Genomic DNA, 16,999 nt, shown 5'->3' with positions numbered 1-16,999 from the left:
CTCTCTCACAAAAATGGAAATCATTTAAAAAATCCACATCAATTTTTGTAAAGTTCATAGGAATTATTAAAAAATACAAAAATAACACACACACACGACGCCTCACGAACAAACGGCTAAAACAACGCCACGTGGCTATATACGAAGATCTGAGCCATCCGTGGCAGATTTTTCGGGCAGCTAGATCGGTCAGCTTCACCGAACAGATCTGAACCGTAAGATCTAAATTCAACGGTTAGATTTAAACAAAGCGTTATGTCGGTCAGATTCCAATGGCCTTTAAGAAGAGATGATGCCTCCCATCTTCTTCCTCACCATCGACCATCTCCAAAAACCCCTCTTTACATCGTTTTTTTTTAAGCTCTTAAAATTATTTTTTATTCCTGTTCGCCGGAATTTTCGCCGGTGATGTAATTTTCCCGCCCTTTTTTGGAGGTAAAAAAGTTTTTTTTTTCTCAGAAGCTCGAGAAGAGTGAAAACCCCAGAAATGACCTTGCGATTCGTATGGCTCCGGCTGTTTTGGGTACCTTAAACGAACCGTCGTACCAGGAACAATGCGGCGCCGTTTTTATGAGGAAATTTACAAACCAATCCGTCACCGAAAACACCAATAACCTTCCTCTCGTCAACCCTAACCCTAACCCTAATTTCGACAGGAGCAATTCGAGCAAACAGTTTGATGATTCGTCGGAATTTGGGAGCTACGCTACTTTTAACATCGCTGGGTACACCTCAAATCAGCTCAGGGAGCTGAAGAAGCGTTTCACCTCTGAGCTCGAGCAGATTCGGATCCTGAGAGAACGGATCGAGTCAGGGACGTTCGAGACTCAGCAAGCTTATACTATCCCGGAGGTACCCGCCGTTCGATCAGCTCCGTTGAATAGTTTCGCCGGTGAAAAGAATGACCTTGGACCGAAGAAGAAGAAGCAGAAGAAAAATGTGTCAGGTCTCAAGCGAGGCAATCAATTTGCTACTTCGGATCCGGAGTCGGAGAAATTATTGGCTGGTATGTTGAATACTTGTGGTCAAATCTTGGTGAAGCTGATGAAGCATAAATGGGCGTGGGTGTTCAACACTCCTGTTGATGTGGTTGGTTTAGGGCTTCATGATTATCATCAGGTTGTGAAGAAACCTATGGATCTGGGTACGGTTAAGTTGAATCTTGATAAAGGGTTTTACGTTTCGCCGATTGATTTTGCTACTGATGTCAGATTGACATTCAACAATGCAATGACGTATAATCCAAAGGGTCAAGATGTGTATTTTATGGCTGATAAGCTTTTGGATCATTTCGATGGAATGTTCAATCCTGCTTTTAAGAAGTTTGAGGCTCAGCAGCTTAAACTCACTGGTTCTTCATCTCGTCTTGAACCTGAGGTCAAGCAAAGACATTGGAATCAGAATTCGCCAATGGTGGCAAATCCTAGGAAAGGAACCGAACAAATATCTATCGCGAAGAAGCTTGATTCAGTGAAGCCGCCACTACCTGCATTGCCTCCTCAATTAGTCGAGCCGTCGCGTGTTCAATCTCCTTCTCCACCACCTCCTCCTCCTCCTCCGGTGGTTGAGCCTCAACTTCCGCAGCTGGTTATTGAAGTAGAAGCACCTCCTGATGTGAGTGACGTGACAAAAGGAAGGAAGGGGAAGTTGCCGAAGCCTAAGGCTAAGGATCCAAATAAGAGGTTGATGACAATGGAGGAGAAGTCAAAGCTTGGTATGAATCTACAAGACTTACCTCCTGAGAAGCTTGGACAGTTGGTTCAGATTCTCAGGAAGAGAAACGGTCATTTAGCTCAAGATGGTGACGAAATTGAGCTAGATATAGAAGCTGTCGACAACGAGACTCTATGGGAGCTTGATCGTTTTGTGACGAATTACAAGAAGATGGCTAGCAAAATCAAGCGGCAAGGGTTTATCAGGAACGTGTCAACTCCACCTAGGAACATGGTAAGCATATTTGCACTGCCGCCCTATCAAAACCACCATTTGATCACTGTGGTTTCATTACTTAAAATTGTTTTCTTCCTGTCTCTCTTAGACTTCGGTAGCAGAAATGGGTAGTGCGGAGAAGAGAACAAGGAGAGGAGATGCAGGGGAAGAGGATGTAGACATTGGAGAAGACATACCAATCGAAGATTACCCATCTGTAGAGATCGAAAGAGATGGTACTGCAGTTGCAGGTAGTGGGTCTAGTTCTTCAGGCAGTTCCAGTTCTAGTGGTGGTAGTTCCTCGTCTAGTGGTATATTTGCTCATTCCCTTTTCTCCTTGCTACAAGTTTTCTCCTTTTCTTGTGTCATCTCTAACATTGTAATGGTCTGGCAGATTCAGGGTCAGGTGGGAGTTCATCAGGTAGTGATTCTGATGCAGATAGTGTTCAATCGCCATTTGTGGAAGCAAAAGAAGCTCAATGATAGAATCATTTGGTGATTTAGCCGTTGATTCTGTCCTGAAGCACTAGGAACTGAAGGAAAATGATTTGTTCTTTCTTTAGATGAAAAACTTAGGAAGCAGTTGTAGTTAGAGAGGAAAATGTACTGGGTAGATAGAGAGAGAAGAATAGTTCGTTATTTAATACCTTTTAGATTTAGGACTGTTTAGTGTATTTGTGAGATGCTGAACAGAGGGTGAGAGTGAGTGCGCAATGTAAGAAGAAGAAGAAGAAGAAGAAAAAGAAAAGAGTCTTTTTCGGTTCTATTGACTATTTTTTTTCCTTTGTGGTTAGTGTTAAAAAGTCTGGTTGTGGTAGGAAAAATGGTGATAGAAGAGAAGACAGAAATCAATGCAATGTAGTAGTTGAGAGATGTAAATGGTTGCCATATTAAAAAAAAAAAGATCTTATTTGTTAAGAAAATTTGAGTTTTCATGTTATATAAATGTTTATAAAGTTGCCAAATGTTGCGAAATATAAGAGTTAAGCAGAAGCAGAGGCAGCCAAGAGTCCATTGTGTCTGAGAAGAGGCTCTGGTGAAGGTTCTCGTCCTCTAAACTCAACAAACACCTGATCATCATTTGGAATAAATTGAGAATGAAATGCAACAAATATTGAAGCTATTGAATGAAAACAACACTATTTCGTAAGTAATACCTTAAGAGGCGCTCTTCCTCCTCCAAGTGCAAGTATGGTGTCTCTGAATCTCTGTCCTGTTTCTTTCACAGCCTGTTTGCAACAAAGTGTTTCATAATCGTGTGTCTCAACTTTTTGTGTGTATAACAGATGTTTTAGGATAAAATGATACCTTGATGTCATCTAGTCCAGCGTCTTCAAATGCTGAAAATGCATCTGCAGACAAAACTTCTGCCCACTGCAAGTTTTTCACTTCCAGTTCTTTTAGATATTTGGGTGAGAATTTACAGAGCCGGTTTAGAGTTTTGCTATAAAGAGATTCTCAAATTTACCTTGTAACTGTAATATCCAGCTGCATATCCCCCTGGAAATTCATGAACAAGTTAGTAGGTGAATGGTTTGATCAAAAAGCACCAACGATGCATACTCTCTCAAGGTTAAGAGGATTATTACCGGCAAAGATGTGACTGAAGCTACAGAGGAATCTATCCTCAGGAAGTGGAGGGATAACTTGGGTTTTCACTGATACCCTTTGATCTACGTCATAGATGGACTCTGGTCCTCCTGGTACATATTTTGTGTGCAGCTCAAGATCCACACTAGCAAATTTCAACTGAAAATTCAAAACATGAAATCATCATTAATTCCACCTCTAAATACAAAACATTAGCAGCTAGTTGTCTTATACTCACCTGACGAAGACTAAAGGACCCTGCACGGAATGTTCTTGCGGCCAGGAGTTTCTTGTATACTTCCTCTGGGAGTGTTTCTCCTGTTTCGTAATGCTTAGCAATGCTCATTAAAGTGTCCCTGAAAGCAGCAATTCAGATTTCTACAACGCTCATTTAACATTATTTTACTTTGTAAATCACAAAGAGGGTGAAATTGATTCTGCCTGTTTATGAACTCCAAAGTACCTGTGGTAGCACCAATTCTCCATAAACTGTGATGGTAATTCAACTGCGTCCCACTCGATATTTCGGATACCAGCCACTAGCCCTTCATCCTGCTTCGTAAGCATGTGCTGAAGAGCATGTCCAAATTCATGAAATACTGTCTCTACCTGTAAATCAGAGTGATGTTATAGTCAGCAAGAAAGGATTTTCGAGATTTCATGTTACGCTTATATGCTAGTGTTAAGGATGTCATTTCTTTTACCTCACGGAATGTCATAAGGCTTGGCTTGTCACCTACTGGTGGAGTTTGGTTGCAGACCATGTGTGCAACAGGAAGCCTAACAGAAGAGCCTTTCTGAGCCATGACTCGGCTACGGGAAACAACCTCATCCATCCAAGCGCCACCTCTTTTCTCTGAAGGGCGAGAGTATGGATCAAAGTAAAAGTAAGCGATTGGGTTCCCAGAAGAATCTTTGACGCGGTAGAACCGAACATCGTTGTTCCAGACCTTCAAAATCAATAATTCATGTCACTAAACAACTTTAAATGATATATCACATGATCGACATATGTAAAGGCAACGGTTAAGATTCCAGATTTACCGGAGCTAAACCATCTGCTGGTTCAATATCAATTCCAAATAGTGTCTTAGCAAGACTGAAAAGTCCATCCATAACCTTTGGCAGTGAGAAGTATGGACGTAGTTCTTCCTAGAAAGACCAAAACGAGAGCTAAGGATCAAGACTTTCAAAACAATATAATTGCATCACCAGTACACAGAAGGACAAAGAACCTCATTAATATCATATTTGGATTCACGAAGCCTCTCACTCCAGAAAGTGGTGTCCCAGTGAGTCAAACTGTCAGATTCTGCTGCACCCTGGTCCTTTGCGAAACTCTTGAGGTCTTCCATGTCTAATTTATACAACGAATCAAGAAAGTCAAAGTTCTGTCTTGGATAGGTCAATGCCTCATGTTATTTCTTGAATATATCTTCTTTTTATGTTACCTTGAACAGCCGCATCCCAAGATGCACTACAAAGCTTCTCTAAAAGCTCTGCTGCTTTCTCAACAGTAGCCATTTTCATAGCCATGCTTACCTAGAACAGTAGAAAGTCAAGTTAAGCCAAAAAGAAAGAAAAAAGAACATTTTTTACTTAGGTTGAAGACTCCACCTCAGCGTAATTGTTGTAACCAAGAAGCTTAGCTTTTTCCAAGCGAAGCTTCAAGATCTGGTCGATAATTGCTGTATTATCCAAATCGCCAGAAGAGGCACGAGATAGGTAAGCACGGTAAACTTCCTCACGCAGAGCACGGTTCTTAGCATGTTGCATGACAGGAAGATAACTAGGAGCATCTAGTGTAATGATCCATGGTCCATTCTCAGCAGTTGCATTTTCATGGCCCTAGTGTCACATATCAAGAAGCAAAAAATTGGCAAACCCCAAAAAAAAAAAAACATGTAACTTTGTAAATCTTTCAGTTAATATTGATACCTTGGAGACAGCTGCTTGTGCGAATAGCCCGAGAGCAGATGGAGGCAATCCCTCGATCTCTTTCTTGTCTGTAATCAACTTTTCAAATTTCTTTGTAGCATCCAAAACATTCTCAGAAAACTTATGGGAAAGTTTTTCGAGTTCCTAGAATCAAGAACAAAACAGTGTGACAAACATAGAACCAAATTTTTACCAAGTAAACTGATTTAATTGTTCATAACTTACAACAAACCTGTTCAATTTTGTTAAACTCTTCTCTCTTTTCATCATCAAGAGCAATACCTATGAGAACCGCCTCCTTTATTTGAGCTGAAAACATACTGAAACCACAGTTAGAGCTCACTAAAATCTGCAAAGAGAATGAAAGATTTGTTCTTTTAATAGGAAGTACTTGCCTTCTACTAAGCGTTGACGAGCTTCACTGAGAGATGACCAATCAGGAGATTCACGAATAGCTTTAAAGGCATTGTAAATAGGCTTGCTTTGTCCCAATCTGAGCTGGAACTTCACCTTCTCTGGCTGCAGAACAACAGTGTAGTTAGCAAAACAATGCTATACCGAGACACCAACACAAATAAGCATGAGAACACATCTAATGATTAATATTTAACCTGAACGTCTTCAATGGCAGCACGAAGCTCAGGTGTGTCCTTAACAGCTTTAAGGTGATTGATCATTCCCCAAACAACAGTTAACCGATCAACGATTTTCTCTAATGGTTCAACCAGATTTGGCCACGATGGCTCCACAGATTTCTCTAGCTCCTCCAATTCAGCTTCCTGAAATTCAAAAACCAATAAGAATCGAATCAAAAAATACATGAATCTCTGATGAGAAACGAAGAAGGAGGTGTGAACATACGAGATGCTGCAATAGAGCACGAATCCCAGGACGAACATGACTGGCATCAACGGAATCAAACGGAGGGAAATCGAAGTCCTGCAAGAGAGGATTCGAGGAAAGAGTCTCCTCGGAGATAACAGAGTCTACGGCGGCAGCGGCGGCGGAAGACATAGACGGAGGAGAGGAGAAGGGACGGAAGGAGGAGGAGAGAGAGGTGGAGGTAGTGGATCTAGGAGGAGGGAGACAGAAAGAGAAAGAAGAAGACCAGATGGGGCAAGGATATGATTTACGAAAAGTTGAGGGACGAAATTGACAAGAAGAAGATGAGAAATATTTGGGTTTTGGTGAACGACGAAGAAGATTGAGAGACGCTCGAGACGTTGGAGTCGCCATTAACATGTTTGCTATTACAAGCGTCGCGATTATTCTTATTCTCTTCATTTTTATTTTTTATTTTATTTTCTTTGAGATTTTTTTTTCGTGTGACTTACTTACATGCGATTATGTGAGGTTCCAAAGTCGTCGTCGATATGTTTTTAATTGACGCGACAAAGGGTAATGTTGGCAAGTCAAAATGAAATTGACGCGACAAAGGGTAATGTTGGCAAGTCAAAATGAAATTGAAACATGTTTTTGGAATATATACTTGTGCGTGTGGCTGTTAACCACAAGGTCGGAGGTTCGACCCCTCCTTCTAGCGAATTTTACCCTCTTTTTTTTTCCTTTTGCCTTTTCTGAAAACTGATATGAAGTAACAACAAAAAGTAATGGCCTCACATATCCCCCATCAACAAAAAAAAAGAAAAGTAATGGCCTCACAAGTTCACGAGTCTTGTTCGACGATAGCATCTCAAGAACAAACAAGACACGTTTAAGATAGTTATAGTGTGTGTGTAGTGTGTGTTGTTCCCCAAATACGACGACAACGGATCTGGCAAGTCATCACCCTTGTTCACTAAACCAAAAATGTTGTATAACTTTACGTTCATTTTAAAAACAAAAAACAATGAACTTTAAATCATTTGATGAAACCAAACAATATAATCACGTTATTGTAAGGATTGCCAATGTATTTACCAACCGGAATTAAAATTAATAACTTCACATTGACATTGTATCACCATTTCAAATGTCACTACTCACTACAACAAAATATGTTGACTAGTGAAAACTTCCAAATTTCAATAAATGAATGCTTCCCATAAACGAGAAATTATGAGTTACCAAAGAAAAAGGAAAAAAAGAGAAATTATGATTGGACCGCTAAAACATAACCATCCAAAATCTAACATTATTTTCCAACTTTTCTTGGTAATTCATTTATTGTTAGCTCTAACTCTTTCGTCGATTATGAACCCCAAATTTCCCATTCAATCAATAAAATAAACCCTCTTTTTTTTGCAAGAAATGGAGAGAGATCTTGCCGACAACCGTAGGCAATCATACTCCACTGGTCGATGCTTGAGTTCGCCGTTATCTTGTTTCATCCATACAGAAACAGAGTACGCTCGAATCAGTAACCACGGCAAGAAGACAAGACCAAGTCCGAAGTTAAGGGATTTGATGAGAAGATTATTATTGGTTAGAAGTTGCGGATTGGAGAATAATAAATCGAAAACGTTAGTTACGTTTCACTACGATGCTGTGAGTTATTCGCAGAACTTCGACGATGGTTTCTATTTGCGCGATGATGATCCTAAGGTTTTCAGTGATCTTCCAAAACAGAGTCCGGGTCACTGATACTTGCTCTGTTTTTTTTCAATTTTATTTTCGTATGCACCCGCAAATTCTGTGTTTTGCAAATGTTCCCTATCGTGTACTTTTGTTTATTTAAGTATATACCCCAATAGTTTTGGTTTATTACATGTGTACCCTATATTTTCTTTTCTACATGTCTTACTCTATTTCGTTTTGTTTTAGCATTTGTTTAGACCTCCTTAGCTTGAAAAAATTTCAATCATGTTTCACTTAAACATCTCTGGTTCAAATTGGTGTGATTGAATCTAACAATGCTGCTTATACTTATGGTTAGTGTTGGTTGGTCTACGTTATGCTCTCGTAACGTTGCTATATGGGATGGGATCCTAAAACAGGGAGGTCTACATACGTGTAATGTTACAACTCTTCCAAGTTTTAAGATTACTTATTCCAGCATATATGGAGTCATAGAACTGGTAAGGCTTCAAATTTCAACACCAGTTTCTCTTTCAAAATCGATGCTCGTAACCTTTCAGCAGATGGTCATGGAATCTGTTTCTTTCTTGTTCCTATGGGAGCTCAACTCCCTGCATACTCAGTTGGTGGTTTCTTGAATTTGTTCACTCGAAAGAATATTCGTCTTCGGTCTCGAATCCCAGCAGCTTCTTTGGCAACATTAGCTTCAATAATCAATCTCATGTTTAAGTATATCTCTAACCTTATAATGAGTCTCTTCTTTAGCCTTATTGCTCAGATTCTCATCAGGGACAGACAAGAGCTTCAAGCAATCTATTGTTCTCACTTCTCATCAACAAGTGAATTCTTCTCCACTCTTTATACAACTCACTGAACACAGACTCAAAGCAGAAAGAGATTCCCTTGCTTCAATCCTAATTCTTGAGCAATTCAGCTTCTTTCCTCGCTTCTTCCATTGCCGAGACTCTAACCGTGTAGCCTCGAGCTCTGTTTCTGCAATCACAAGCTGCTCTTTCGTTTGACTACAAAAATCCGTAGCCACCTCTTTCAAAGCTAATGCCAAAAAATCACACACTGCTTTCTCAGAGGAAGAAGCTTGTTTGTTGCAGCCTCATGAGCATGTGCGAGAGTCTACTTGGGTTGATTCCATCTCAATCTTCGTAGAATCAATATCCAAACCCTTAATACATGTTGCTGTGTGCGTTAATGTTATATTTGTGTTTGTGTATTGATCAACACAGGAAGTTAGTAGTAGAAGGTATAAGCAAGATCGTAACAGGAGAATTCATATCTCTATCAGAACAAGAACTAGACCGACTGCGACAAATCCTACAATCAAGGTTGCAACGGAGGTTTAATAAACTACGCTTTTCAATTCATCATGAAAGATTATCCTTAACAAAATGTTTTGTTAACACACAAACAGAGCCACTCTGTTTTCAATTTTGTATCTCTTTGTGTGTTTGCAGAAGAATTGTAGAGTTGTGAGTATTGATTGATGGGTATATAATAAAATGATATATTGCTTATGATTCTTTTGGTTAGCGTTTTTGCTCAAATTCTCAGCAGCAACAAGAGCTTCAAGCAGAACCTATTGTTCTTCTTTCCTCGAGTTTCTCCTTCCGTTGTAGCCTCAAGCTCTGTTTCTGCAACCACAAGCGCTCTCTTTCATTTGGTTACAATCCGTAGCTACCTCTTCCAATTGCTTCTTTAGCAAATCATGAGCCTCTGCCTTAGTTGATTCCATCTCAGTATTGAAATCCTGAACACAAGTATCTTTTTCTTCTTCGCTCTAGAATCTTGGCTATGACGTATCTATTTTTGCTCTAAACTTTCTCGAACCCAAGTGAAATAGGAAACAATTTAGAAGATTTTTTTTAAAAAAAGGAAACACAACATGAAAAAAGTATATACGACCGTTGTATATTAGAAGATACGATTAGATACTTTGCTTTCTTGACCGTTACGTTGTGTTAAAAAAAAAAAAAGGAAACAACAGAAAAGAGTGAAAAAAGGAAACTTTGATCCCAAACACATAAGTAAGATGAGTCTATAAATAGAGAGTCTCGAGCCTTATCTTCTCTCTATGTGTAATCGTTGTTTTAGTTTCATCAAACAAACCAGAGAAACCAGAAACATACAGAGCGAGAGAGACTTATAGAGTAAAAAAGATGCAATTTCTCTGATTTTCGATTCTCTTCTTCAATTTACACCTCTATTCTCTTCGATTTCATCGAATTTCATGAGTTTTTCATCTCTGGCTCCAACTTGTTCGACGCTTGATTTGTTGGTTTGCCGTTGCTCTTCGCCAAATCTTCACCAACCAGACCAAACAAAAGAGGAGCGTCATGGAAGTTGATGTTGATTCTTCTTCGACCAAGATGAATCCTGAGACCGGCGGCGGAGATGGCGAGAGAGAGACGACTGAGAGGAGATCAAAGGATTCTCGTTTCCATTGACGGCGATGGTGGAGGAAGAAAACAATCATCAAAGACAAAGAAGCTTCTCAGATTTTCCAAGTTCTAATGGGCTTTTTGTATGGGCCTTCTTTGCTACCAAATCCAACAAGGTATTACTTTTTTCATTCTTATTTTTTTTTTCTTTAAAAATTAGTTTAAGTAAAACTAAAACTAATTAGTTTAAAACCTTCATTAAAAATTTTAACTAAATATAAAAATTTATTTTAAAAAAATAATAATGATTTTCAAAAAAATTTAAAACAAATTTAACACTTAAACTTTAGGAAATTAATCTTTTAAACTAAAACCATGTTAATTTCACTATTACTTTTTTAAAAATTAGTCTTAAGTGTTAAATTTTAAAAACATCGAAAACTAATCGCGCCTAGGCATCATGTCCTTAGTTGGTCCGTAAGCTTTGGTGTTCGAAGTTCGGCAATGTTTTCACGTAATATAGATTTAACACTTAAACTCATTTAAAAAAATATAAATGATTTTCACTAGATTCAAAAAGAAAATATAACACTTAAACTTTAAGAATAAAACCATGAAATTTTATTAATTTTTTTAAAAAATTATTTTAAGTGTTATATTTTAAAAACGTCAAAAACTAACCGCGCCTAGGCATCCTGTCCTTAGTTGGTCCGTAAGCTTTGGTGTTTTAAGTTCGGCAATGTTTTCACGTAATATAGATTTACCACTTAAACTCATTTTTAAAAAATATTTATAATTTTCACTAAAATTTTAAAAAATAATTTAACACTGAAACATTAAGAATAAAACCATGAAATTTCATTAAATTTTTTAAAAAATTAGTTTAAGTGTTAAATTTTAAAAACGTCAAAAACTAACCGCGTCTACGCATCCTGTCCTTAGTTAGTCCGTAAGCTTTGGTGTTCGAAGTTCGGCAATGTTTTCACGTAATATAGATTTAACGTTTAAACTCATTTTAAAAAAAATAATAATGATTTGCAATTCGATACGAAAACTAACAGGATTGTGGATCCCACATTTGTCGTTTGAGATTCCATATATTCAAGGGAAATTGTTAAAAATACCCCTTTTGGTGTGCCCCTTTTCAAAAATGCCCCTTTTAGATGTCCATTTTAAAAAATGCCCCTTTTTCAAATCTGAAATTTTTATAAAGTTTTATTAGGTTTATAAGGTACTTATGGATTGTAACTACTACTTGAAGACTCGATCCAAGTATTTATAAGGTTTTATAAGGTGTTTTTAAAGGTTTTACAAGTTATTTTAAAGGATTTTTAAAGTTTTTCAAAGGTTTTACAAGATATTTTAAAGGTTTTTAAAGGTATTTAAAATGCATTTATAAGGTATTTATAAAGTATTTATAAGATTTTAGATACATAGAAATGTAGTTTGTGTATGTTTTAATAATATTACATACATATTTGGGTAAATCTTATATTTTTAAGAGCATTTTTTATAAGGTTTTAAAAAAAGGGTATTTTTGAAAAGTGACATTGAAAAAGTGGCATTTTTGCAAAAGCCCCTATATTCAACTAGTTTTTGCATCGTTATCCTATACTATTATTTGGGGAGTACACTTTATAAGATACCTTTAACTAACCTTTTCTTTTGTAAAAAATTACTTAAGAATGTCATTAGTAATAAAATTTTATAGAGTAAATTAATTCAACTCATTAAGGATAAAAAAGTTAAATATTATTTTATACAATTTAATTAATTTAATTTAATTATAAAAACGAAAATCTATTATTAATTTCTTTAAAAAGAATGACCAATCAAAATGAACATATAAGATTTGATATCTGATTTACCATATTAATTTGTTATTAATCATTATACTCCACATCTCATCTTTATATGATTCTATTTCTATAAATTAATAAATCAGTATATCATCTATATAATAAAAAAAAGTAAATTTTTTTCCACATATACCAAGATTTGAATTTTTAAAAACGAATATAAATTATTCAATGTATGAAAGAACAAATTTAACGGGTCAAAAATTCATATTTGAGTAATATATTCTTTTTTTTTTAATATCATCAATACTTAATAGATCAAAATTTTATGAAGTATAAATACTCTAATTTGATTTTTTGAAACAAATATTTATAATAGGCGACGGGTTGAATATAATATATTATATGCTGAAATGAGTTATGATCCTTATAACTATTTGAATATTTATATTTAATTTCATATCATTTTTTTTAAAAATTCATAATTTTACATACTACAATAAAATTTTTTAAAGATTTTAATCCTATACTATTATTTGGGGAGTACACTTTATAAGATACCCTTAACTAACTTTTTCTTTTGTAAATAATTACTTAAGAATGCCATTAGTAATAAAATTTTATAAAGTAAATTAATTAATTCAACTCATTAAGGATAAAAAAGTTAAATACTATTAATCAAATGCATCAAATCAACATCTTTTGAAAAGCTTAATGAGTTATGTTTTGAAAAGCTTAATGAGTTATGTATCAGATACTAACCTTTATATTCATGTTTCAACAGAGGTAATTGCATGCCGTCTGATAATTCTTGGTTAGATTGTCTTCATTAGATTGATTTACTCTTACTCCATATACATGTATGTACCAAAAATCTGCAGATAATTTTATATTCAGATTAGAGATGTACTTTATAAAGCTTGATCCTAATTTGATATTAGTTTCGGAATCTGATAAAAGTTTAAGATTGCAAATCATATAGTTTATAATCTATATCTGAAACAATGCAAATATACAGTAATAAGATTAGATCAAACAAAGATTTGGCAGAGCCATTCATTATTTCATTCGACGATTTCAAAATTGTCTGTATAATTTGTTGAATTTTTTACAACATAACGATTCAATCACTAATCAATTGAAGAACTAAATTCATCGATTTGTATAAGATATACGATTAAATTTGAGAATTTGGTGTACCTTTAAGTCGAATTTCCAATTCCACTGCTCCGGAACACAATCGATGAACTAATTGAATGCTTTCTTCAATTCCGAAATTGTTTGAGACTAATGAAATTGCATGATTTATCATTCTTTCAGCTGAAGTAAGAAGAATTGACAGAGAAATCGTCGGGTGATGTTTATTACAATAATTATGATTTCTTCTCCATTGTCAGCAATCGAAATTGAAGCAGAAGCAGATTCTTGATTATGGTTTTTTTAGACATCGTCGACAGATTGTTTTTTTTTAGACATTATTTTCTGTTTCCATTAAATTATTTATGCTATTATTAAAAATCAAACCAAAGCAACTTAATTAAAGATTGGGGCTATTGTTAAAATTGAACCCAAATTGGCCCAAAAAATAAACTCTCACAAACTAATAATACAATAGAAAAACAAATGTTGCATAAGTTAATTATTAAATTTTCTAAGTAAATTATTTAAACATACAAACAAACCATACAATTTTATTTAGACTCTCAACATTTTTATATACACTACAATATTATCTCCTCTTATATTATGAAAACATTTTTCCCAACTAAGTAAATATAATACAACATTTAATACTATTTATAAATAAAATTAATCATGCTATGACATAAATTTTATAAATTTGACTTTATTCTATTATTTGCGTTTTAATACAAAATTTATATTTTAATTTTATAAAAGAAATTTCACATCCGTGCTATAGCACGGGTTATGATCTAGTGTAAATTTATTATTCAAGTTTTTAATATTTTCTCTTTGGATTTTTTAAAGTTATTTTTTTTTGTTTTTTAATGTTTAACTTCTTTTACCTTTAAAATATTTTGAAATTTTAAATATTAGAAAATTGAATAATAAATCTGCAATACGATACGAAACTAACCAGATTGTGGATCCCGCGTTTGTCATTAAAAATTCCAGATATTCAACTTGTTTTCGCATCTTATTTGGTTTATTTCATGTGTACCCTATATTTTTCCCCACATATCTTACACTACAGTTTTGTTGATTTCGTTTGTCTAGACCTTCTTAGCTTTAAAAAGTTTCAATCATGGAAAGCTGCTTAATTACACTGGTTGGTGAACGTTATGCTCTCATAAAGTTGCTATAGGGATCCTAAAACAGGGAGGTCCACATACGTGTAATGTTACAACTCTTCCAAGTTTTAAGAATTTTTAAGCGATGATTTTGACTTATAAATTTTGAAGAAAATTCAAACAAAGTTCAGTGATATTGATCTGTTGAATGGACTCTTAAAATAAGCCCTCTTTTCTTGACCTTTGTTTAGTTTTTGAATTGTGTTATATTTTATTGTGTCTTGATGATCTAGGAGAGGGCAATCTTTGCTTTATTTTGTTTTCTGTCAAAATCTTTGTTCTTCCTCCTCTATGTCTAATCCATTCTTCTTCCTTTCCTTTGTCCTCCTCCTTCCTTTTGTTGTTGATTCACTTTACTTCAATTTTACTAGTTTTCGGGCAGGTGATCCCGAGAACATAGTATACCATGGGGATGCAACGCCTGATGAAGATGGAACGGTGAACTTCAACAACGCTGAACAAACATCTCAGGTTGGTTGGATTACTTATTCCAAGAAGGTGCCTATATGGAGTCATAGGACTGGTAAGGCTTCAAATTTTAACACCAGTTTCTCCTTCAAAATCGATGCTCGTAACCTTTCAGCAGATGGTCATGGAATCTGTTTCTTTCTTGCTCCTATGGGAGCTCAACTACCTGCATACTCAGTTGGTGGTTTCTTGAATTTGTTCACTCGAAAGAATAATTACTCGTCTTCGTTTCCGCTTGTTCATGTCGAATTTGACACATTCAACAATCCAGGATGGGATCCTAAGGATGTTGGATCTCATGTCGGGATCAATAACAACTCTCTTGTTTCTTCCAACTACACTTCTTGGAATGCAAGCTCACACAACCAAGATATTGGTCATGCAAAGATCTCTTATGATTCTGTGACTAAGAATTTAAGTGTGACTTGGGCTTATGAGCTAACAACCTCTGATCCTAAGGAAAGTTCAAGCCTTTCTTACATCATCGACCTCACAAAGGTTCTGCCATCAGAAGTTATGTTCGGGTTTATAGCTGCTGCTGGAACAAACACAGAGGAACATAGACTTTTATCATGGGAGCTCAGTTCAAGTTTGGATAGCGAGAAAGTCGATAGCAAGATAGGATTGGTAGTTGGCATTTCGGTTTCCGGATTTGTTTTTCTGACATTTTTGGTTTTCACAATCGTGGTGGTTTGGTCGCGGAAGCAAAGAAAGAAGAAAGACAGAGATATAGCAAACATGACATCATTAAACGAAGACCTTGAAAGGGAAGCAGGACCAAGAAAGTTCTCTTATAAGGATCTTGTGTCAGCAACCAACAGATTCTCAAGCCATAGAAAGCTAGGTGAAGGAGGGTTCGGAGCGGTTTATGAAGGAAACTTGAAAGAAATCAATACAATGGTTGCGGTGAAGAAATTATCCGGTGATTCAAGGCAGGGAAAGAAAGAGTTTTTAAATGAAGTTAAGATCATCAGCAAACTGAGACATCGAAACCTAGTGCAACTCATTGGTTGGTGTAATGAAAAAAACGAGTTCTTGCTGATATATGAGTTAGTGCCAAATGGTAGCTTGAACTCTCACCTCTTTGGCAAAAGACCTCATTTACTTTCTTGGGAGATAAGGTACAAGATAGCTCTTGGTTTAGCCTCTGCTCTGCTTTATCTTCATGAAGAATGGGATCAATGTGTACTGCACAGAGACATCAAAGCAAGCAATATAATGCTTGACAGTGACTTCAATGTAAAGTTAGGTGATTTCGGGTTGGCTCGGCTTATGAACCATGAACATGGTTCCCATACAACAGGATTGGCTGGAACTTTTGGGTACATGGCACCTGAATATGTAATGAAAGGAAGTGCGAGTAAAGAGTCTGATATATATAGCTTTGGAATTGTTTTACTAGAGATTGTCACAGGGAGAAAATCGTTGGAACGGACGCAAGAAGATAACAGTGATTCAGAGAGTGATGAGAAGAGTCTTGTGGAGAAAGTTTGGGAACTTTATGGAAAACAAGAACTGATGACTTCATGTGTTGATGAGAAATTGGGTAATGAGTTCGATAAGAAAGAAGCTGAGTGTCTTCTGGTTTTAGGGTTATGGTGTGCTCATCCGGATAAAAGCTCGAGACCTTCGATAAAACAAGCGATCCAAGTCTTGAAATTTGAGTCACCATTGCCTGATCTTCCATTGAAGAGGCCTGTTGCTATGTATTACAACTCGACTACGACTTCTTCTTCTTCTCCCTCGGTTAACTCAAATGGTGTTTCGGTAACGTTCTCAGGCATCGAGTATGGTCGTTAAAGATTAGGGATTTAACCCTCTTTCTGTTATCTCTTTTTGCTCTGTTTTTGTTTTTCATCTCTTGAAGCATATGATTATTCTTGGTATAATCGTACTTAATCTTATTTGTATATTGTTATTATAACTCCTTTGTATGTATTGGAGATGAGAATATTTTAAACATTCCAGTGTTTTCCTTCTTTTAAGTTTTTTTTTTATATATATAGATCAAGTCATATTCCACAAAGAACATTTTTCAATTAAAGTGGAAGGT

At 35.9% G+C, this 16,999-nt stretch overlaps 4 protein-coding genes across 7 annotated transcripts; 3 read left to right on the top strand and 1 right to left on the bottom strand.

Annotated features, from left to right (window-relative positions):
* Positions 1-305: 305 nt before the first annotated feature.
* On the top strand, positions 306-2,852 carry LOC9301042 (transcription factor GTE7). Of its 2 annotated transcripts, none has more exons than XM_021025162.1 (3): positions 306-1,947; positions 2,039-2,240; positions 2,330-2,852. In XM_021025162.1, exons 1-3 carry the CDS (start codon positions 505-507, stop codon positions 2,410-2,412), a joined length of 1,728 nt encoding a protein of 575 aa, XP_020880821.1. In that variant the 5' UTR covers positions 306-504; the 3' UTR covers positions 2,413-2,852. The 2 variants fall into 2 exon arrangements, with proteins under 2 accessions (XP_020880821.1, XP_002866683.1); XM_002866637.2 differs by having other exon boundaries at positions 2,324-2,852.
* LOC9302755 (organellar oligopeptidase A, chloroplastic/mitochondrial) lies at positions 2,820-6,807 on the bottom strand. The gene is made up of 17 exons (XM_002864920.2): positions 6,319-6,807; positions 6,069-6,236; positions 5,853-5,976; positions 5,690-5,766; positions 5,458-5,601; positions 5,137-5,367; positions 4,971-5,061; positions 4,755-4,876; positions 4,564-4,671; positions 4,224-4,469; positions 3,983-4,128; positions 3,758-3,875; positions 3,519-3,678; positions 3,398-3,429; positions 3,238-3,303; positions 3,087-3,158; positions 2,820-2,999 (listed from the first exon to the last, which is right to left on the bottom strand). Exons 1-17 carry the CDS (start codon positions 6,739-6,741, stop codon positions 2,913-2,915), a joined length of 2,415 nt encoding a protein of 804 aa, XP_002864966.2. The 5' UTR covers positions 6,742-6,807; the 3' UTR covers positions 2,820-2,912.
* A 740-nt stretch (positions 6,808-7,547) lies between these two features.
* Positions 7,548-8,236, top strand: LOC9301041. Its single transcript, XM_021016063.1, has one exon. It carries the CDS (start codon positions 7,708-7,710, stop codon positions 8,038-8,040), a length of 333 nt encoding a protein of 110 aa, XP_020871722.1. The 5' UTR covers positions 7,548-7,707; the 3' UTR covers positions 8,041-8,236.
* Positions 8,237-10,484: 2,248 nt separating this feature from the next.
* Positions 10,485-16,941, top strand: LOC9302753 (L-type lectin-domain containing receptor kinase IX.2). 3 transcript variants are annotated; one of them, XM_021016060.1, is made up of 2 exons: positions 10,485-10,543; positions 14,850-16,941. In XM_021016060.1, the coding sequence occupies exons 1-2, from the start codon at positions 10,500-10,502 to the stop codon at positions 16,744-16,746; spliced, it is 1,941 nt and encodes a 646-aa protein (XP_020871719.1). In that variant the 5' UTR covers positions 10,485-10,499; the 3' UTR covers positions 16,747-16,941. The 3 variants fall into 3 exon arrangements, with proteins under 3 accessions (XP_020871719.1, XP_020871720.1, XP_020871721.1); XM_021016061.1 differs by having other exon boundaries at positions 10,487-10,543; positions 14,861-16,941; XM_021016062.1 differs by lacking the exon at positions 10,485-10,543 and adding an exon at positions 14,475-14,522 and having other exon boundaries at positions 14,861-16,941.
* Positions 16,942-16,999: the final 58 nt, after the last annotated feature.

Source organism: Arabidopsis lyrata, assembly GCF_000004255.2.
Source record: "Arabidopsis lyrata subsp. lyrata unplaced genomic scaffold ARALYscaffold_8, whole genome shotgun sequence".
In the NCBI taxonomy this organism is placed as follows: Eukaryota; Viridiplantae; Streptophyta; class Magnoliopsida; order Brassicales; family Brassicaceae; genus Arabidopsis; species Arabidopsis lyrata.
Note: the sequence above shows the minus strand (reverse complement) of the source record. Positions and strands in the feature narration are given on the sequence as shown.

Excerpts from the sequence above, each read along its gene's own strand:
- LOC9301042 (XM_002866637.2), top strand. The coding sequence starts at position 505 with ATGGCTCCGGCTGTTTTGGGTACCTTAAACGAACCGTCGTACCAGGAA. Across the intron at positions 1,948-2,038 it reads CAACTCCACCTAGGAACATG|ACTTCGGTAGCAGAAATGGG; the intron begins GTAAGCATATTT and ends TGTCTCTCTTAG. Across the intron at positions 2,241-2,323 it reads TGGTAGTTCCTCGTCTAGTG|ATTCAGGGTCAGGTGGGAGT; the intron begins GTATATTTGCTC and ends ATGGTCTGGCAG.
- LOC9302755 (XM_002864920.2), bottom strand. The coding sequence starts at position 6,741 with ATGAAGAGAATAAGAATAATCGCGACGCTTGTAATAGCAAACATGTTA. Across the intron at positions 6,237-6,318 it reads GTGCTCTATTGCAGCATCTC|GAAGCTGAATTGGAGGAGCT; the intron begins GTATGTTCACAC and ends TTTGAATTTCAG. Across the intron at positions 4,129-4,223 it reads GCCTTATGACATTCCGTGAG|GTAGAGACAGTATTTCATGA; the intron begins GTAAAAGAAATG and ends TCTGATTTACAG.
- LOC9301041 (XM_021016063.1), top strand. The coding sequence starts at position 7,708 with ATGGAGAGAGATCTTGCCGACAACCGTAGGCAATCATACTCCACTGGT.
- LOC9302753 (XM_021016060.1), top strand. The coding sequence starts at position 10,500 with ATGGGCTTTTTGTATGGGCCTTCTTTGCTACCAAATCCAACAAG. Across the intron at positions 10,544-14,849 it reads TTGCTACCAAATCCAACAAG|TTTTCGGGCAGGTGATCCCG; the intron begins GTATTACTTTTT and ends CAATTTTACTAG.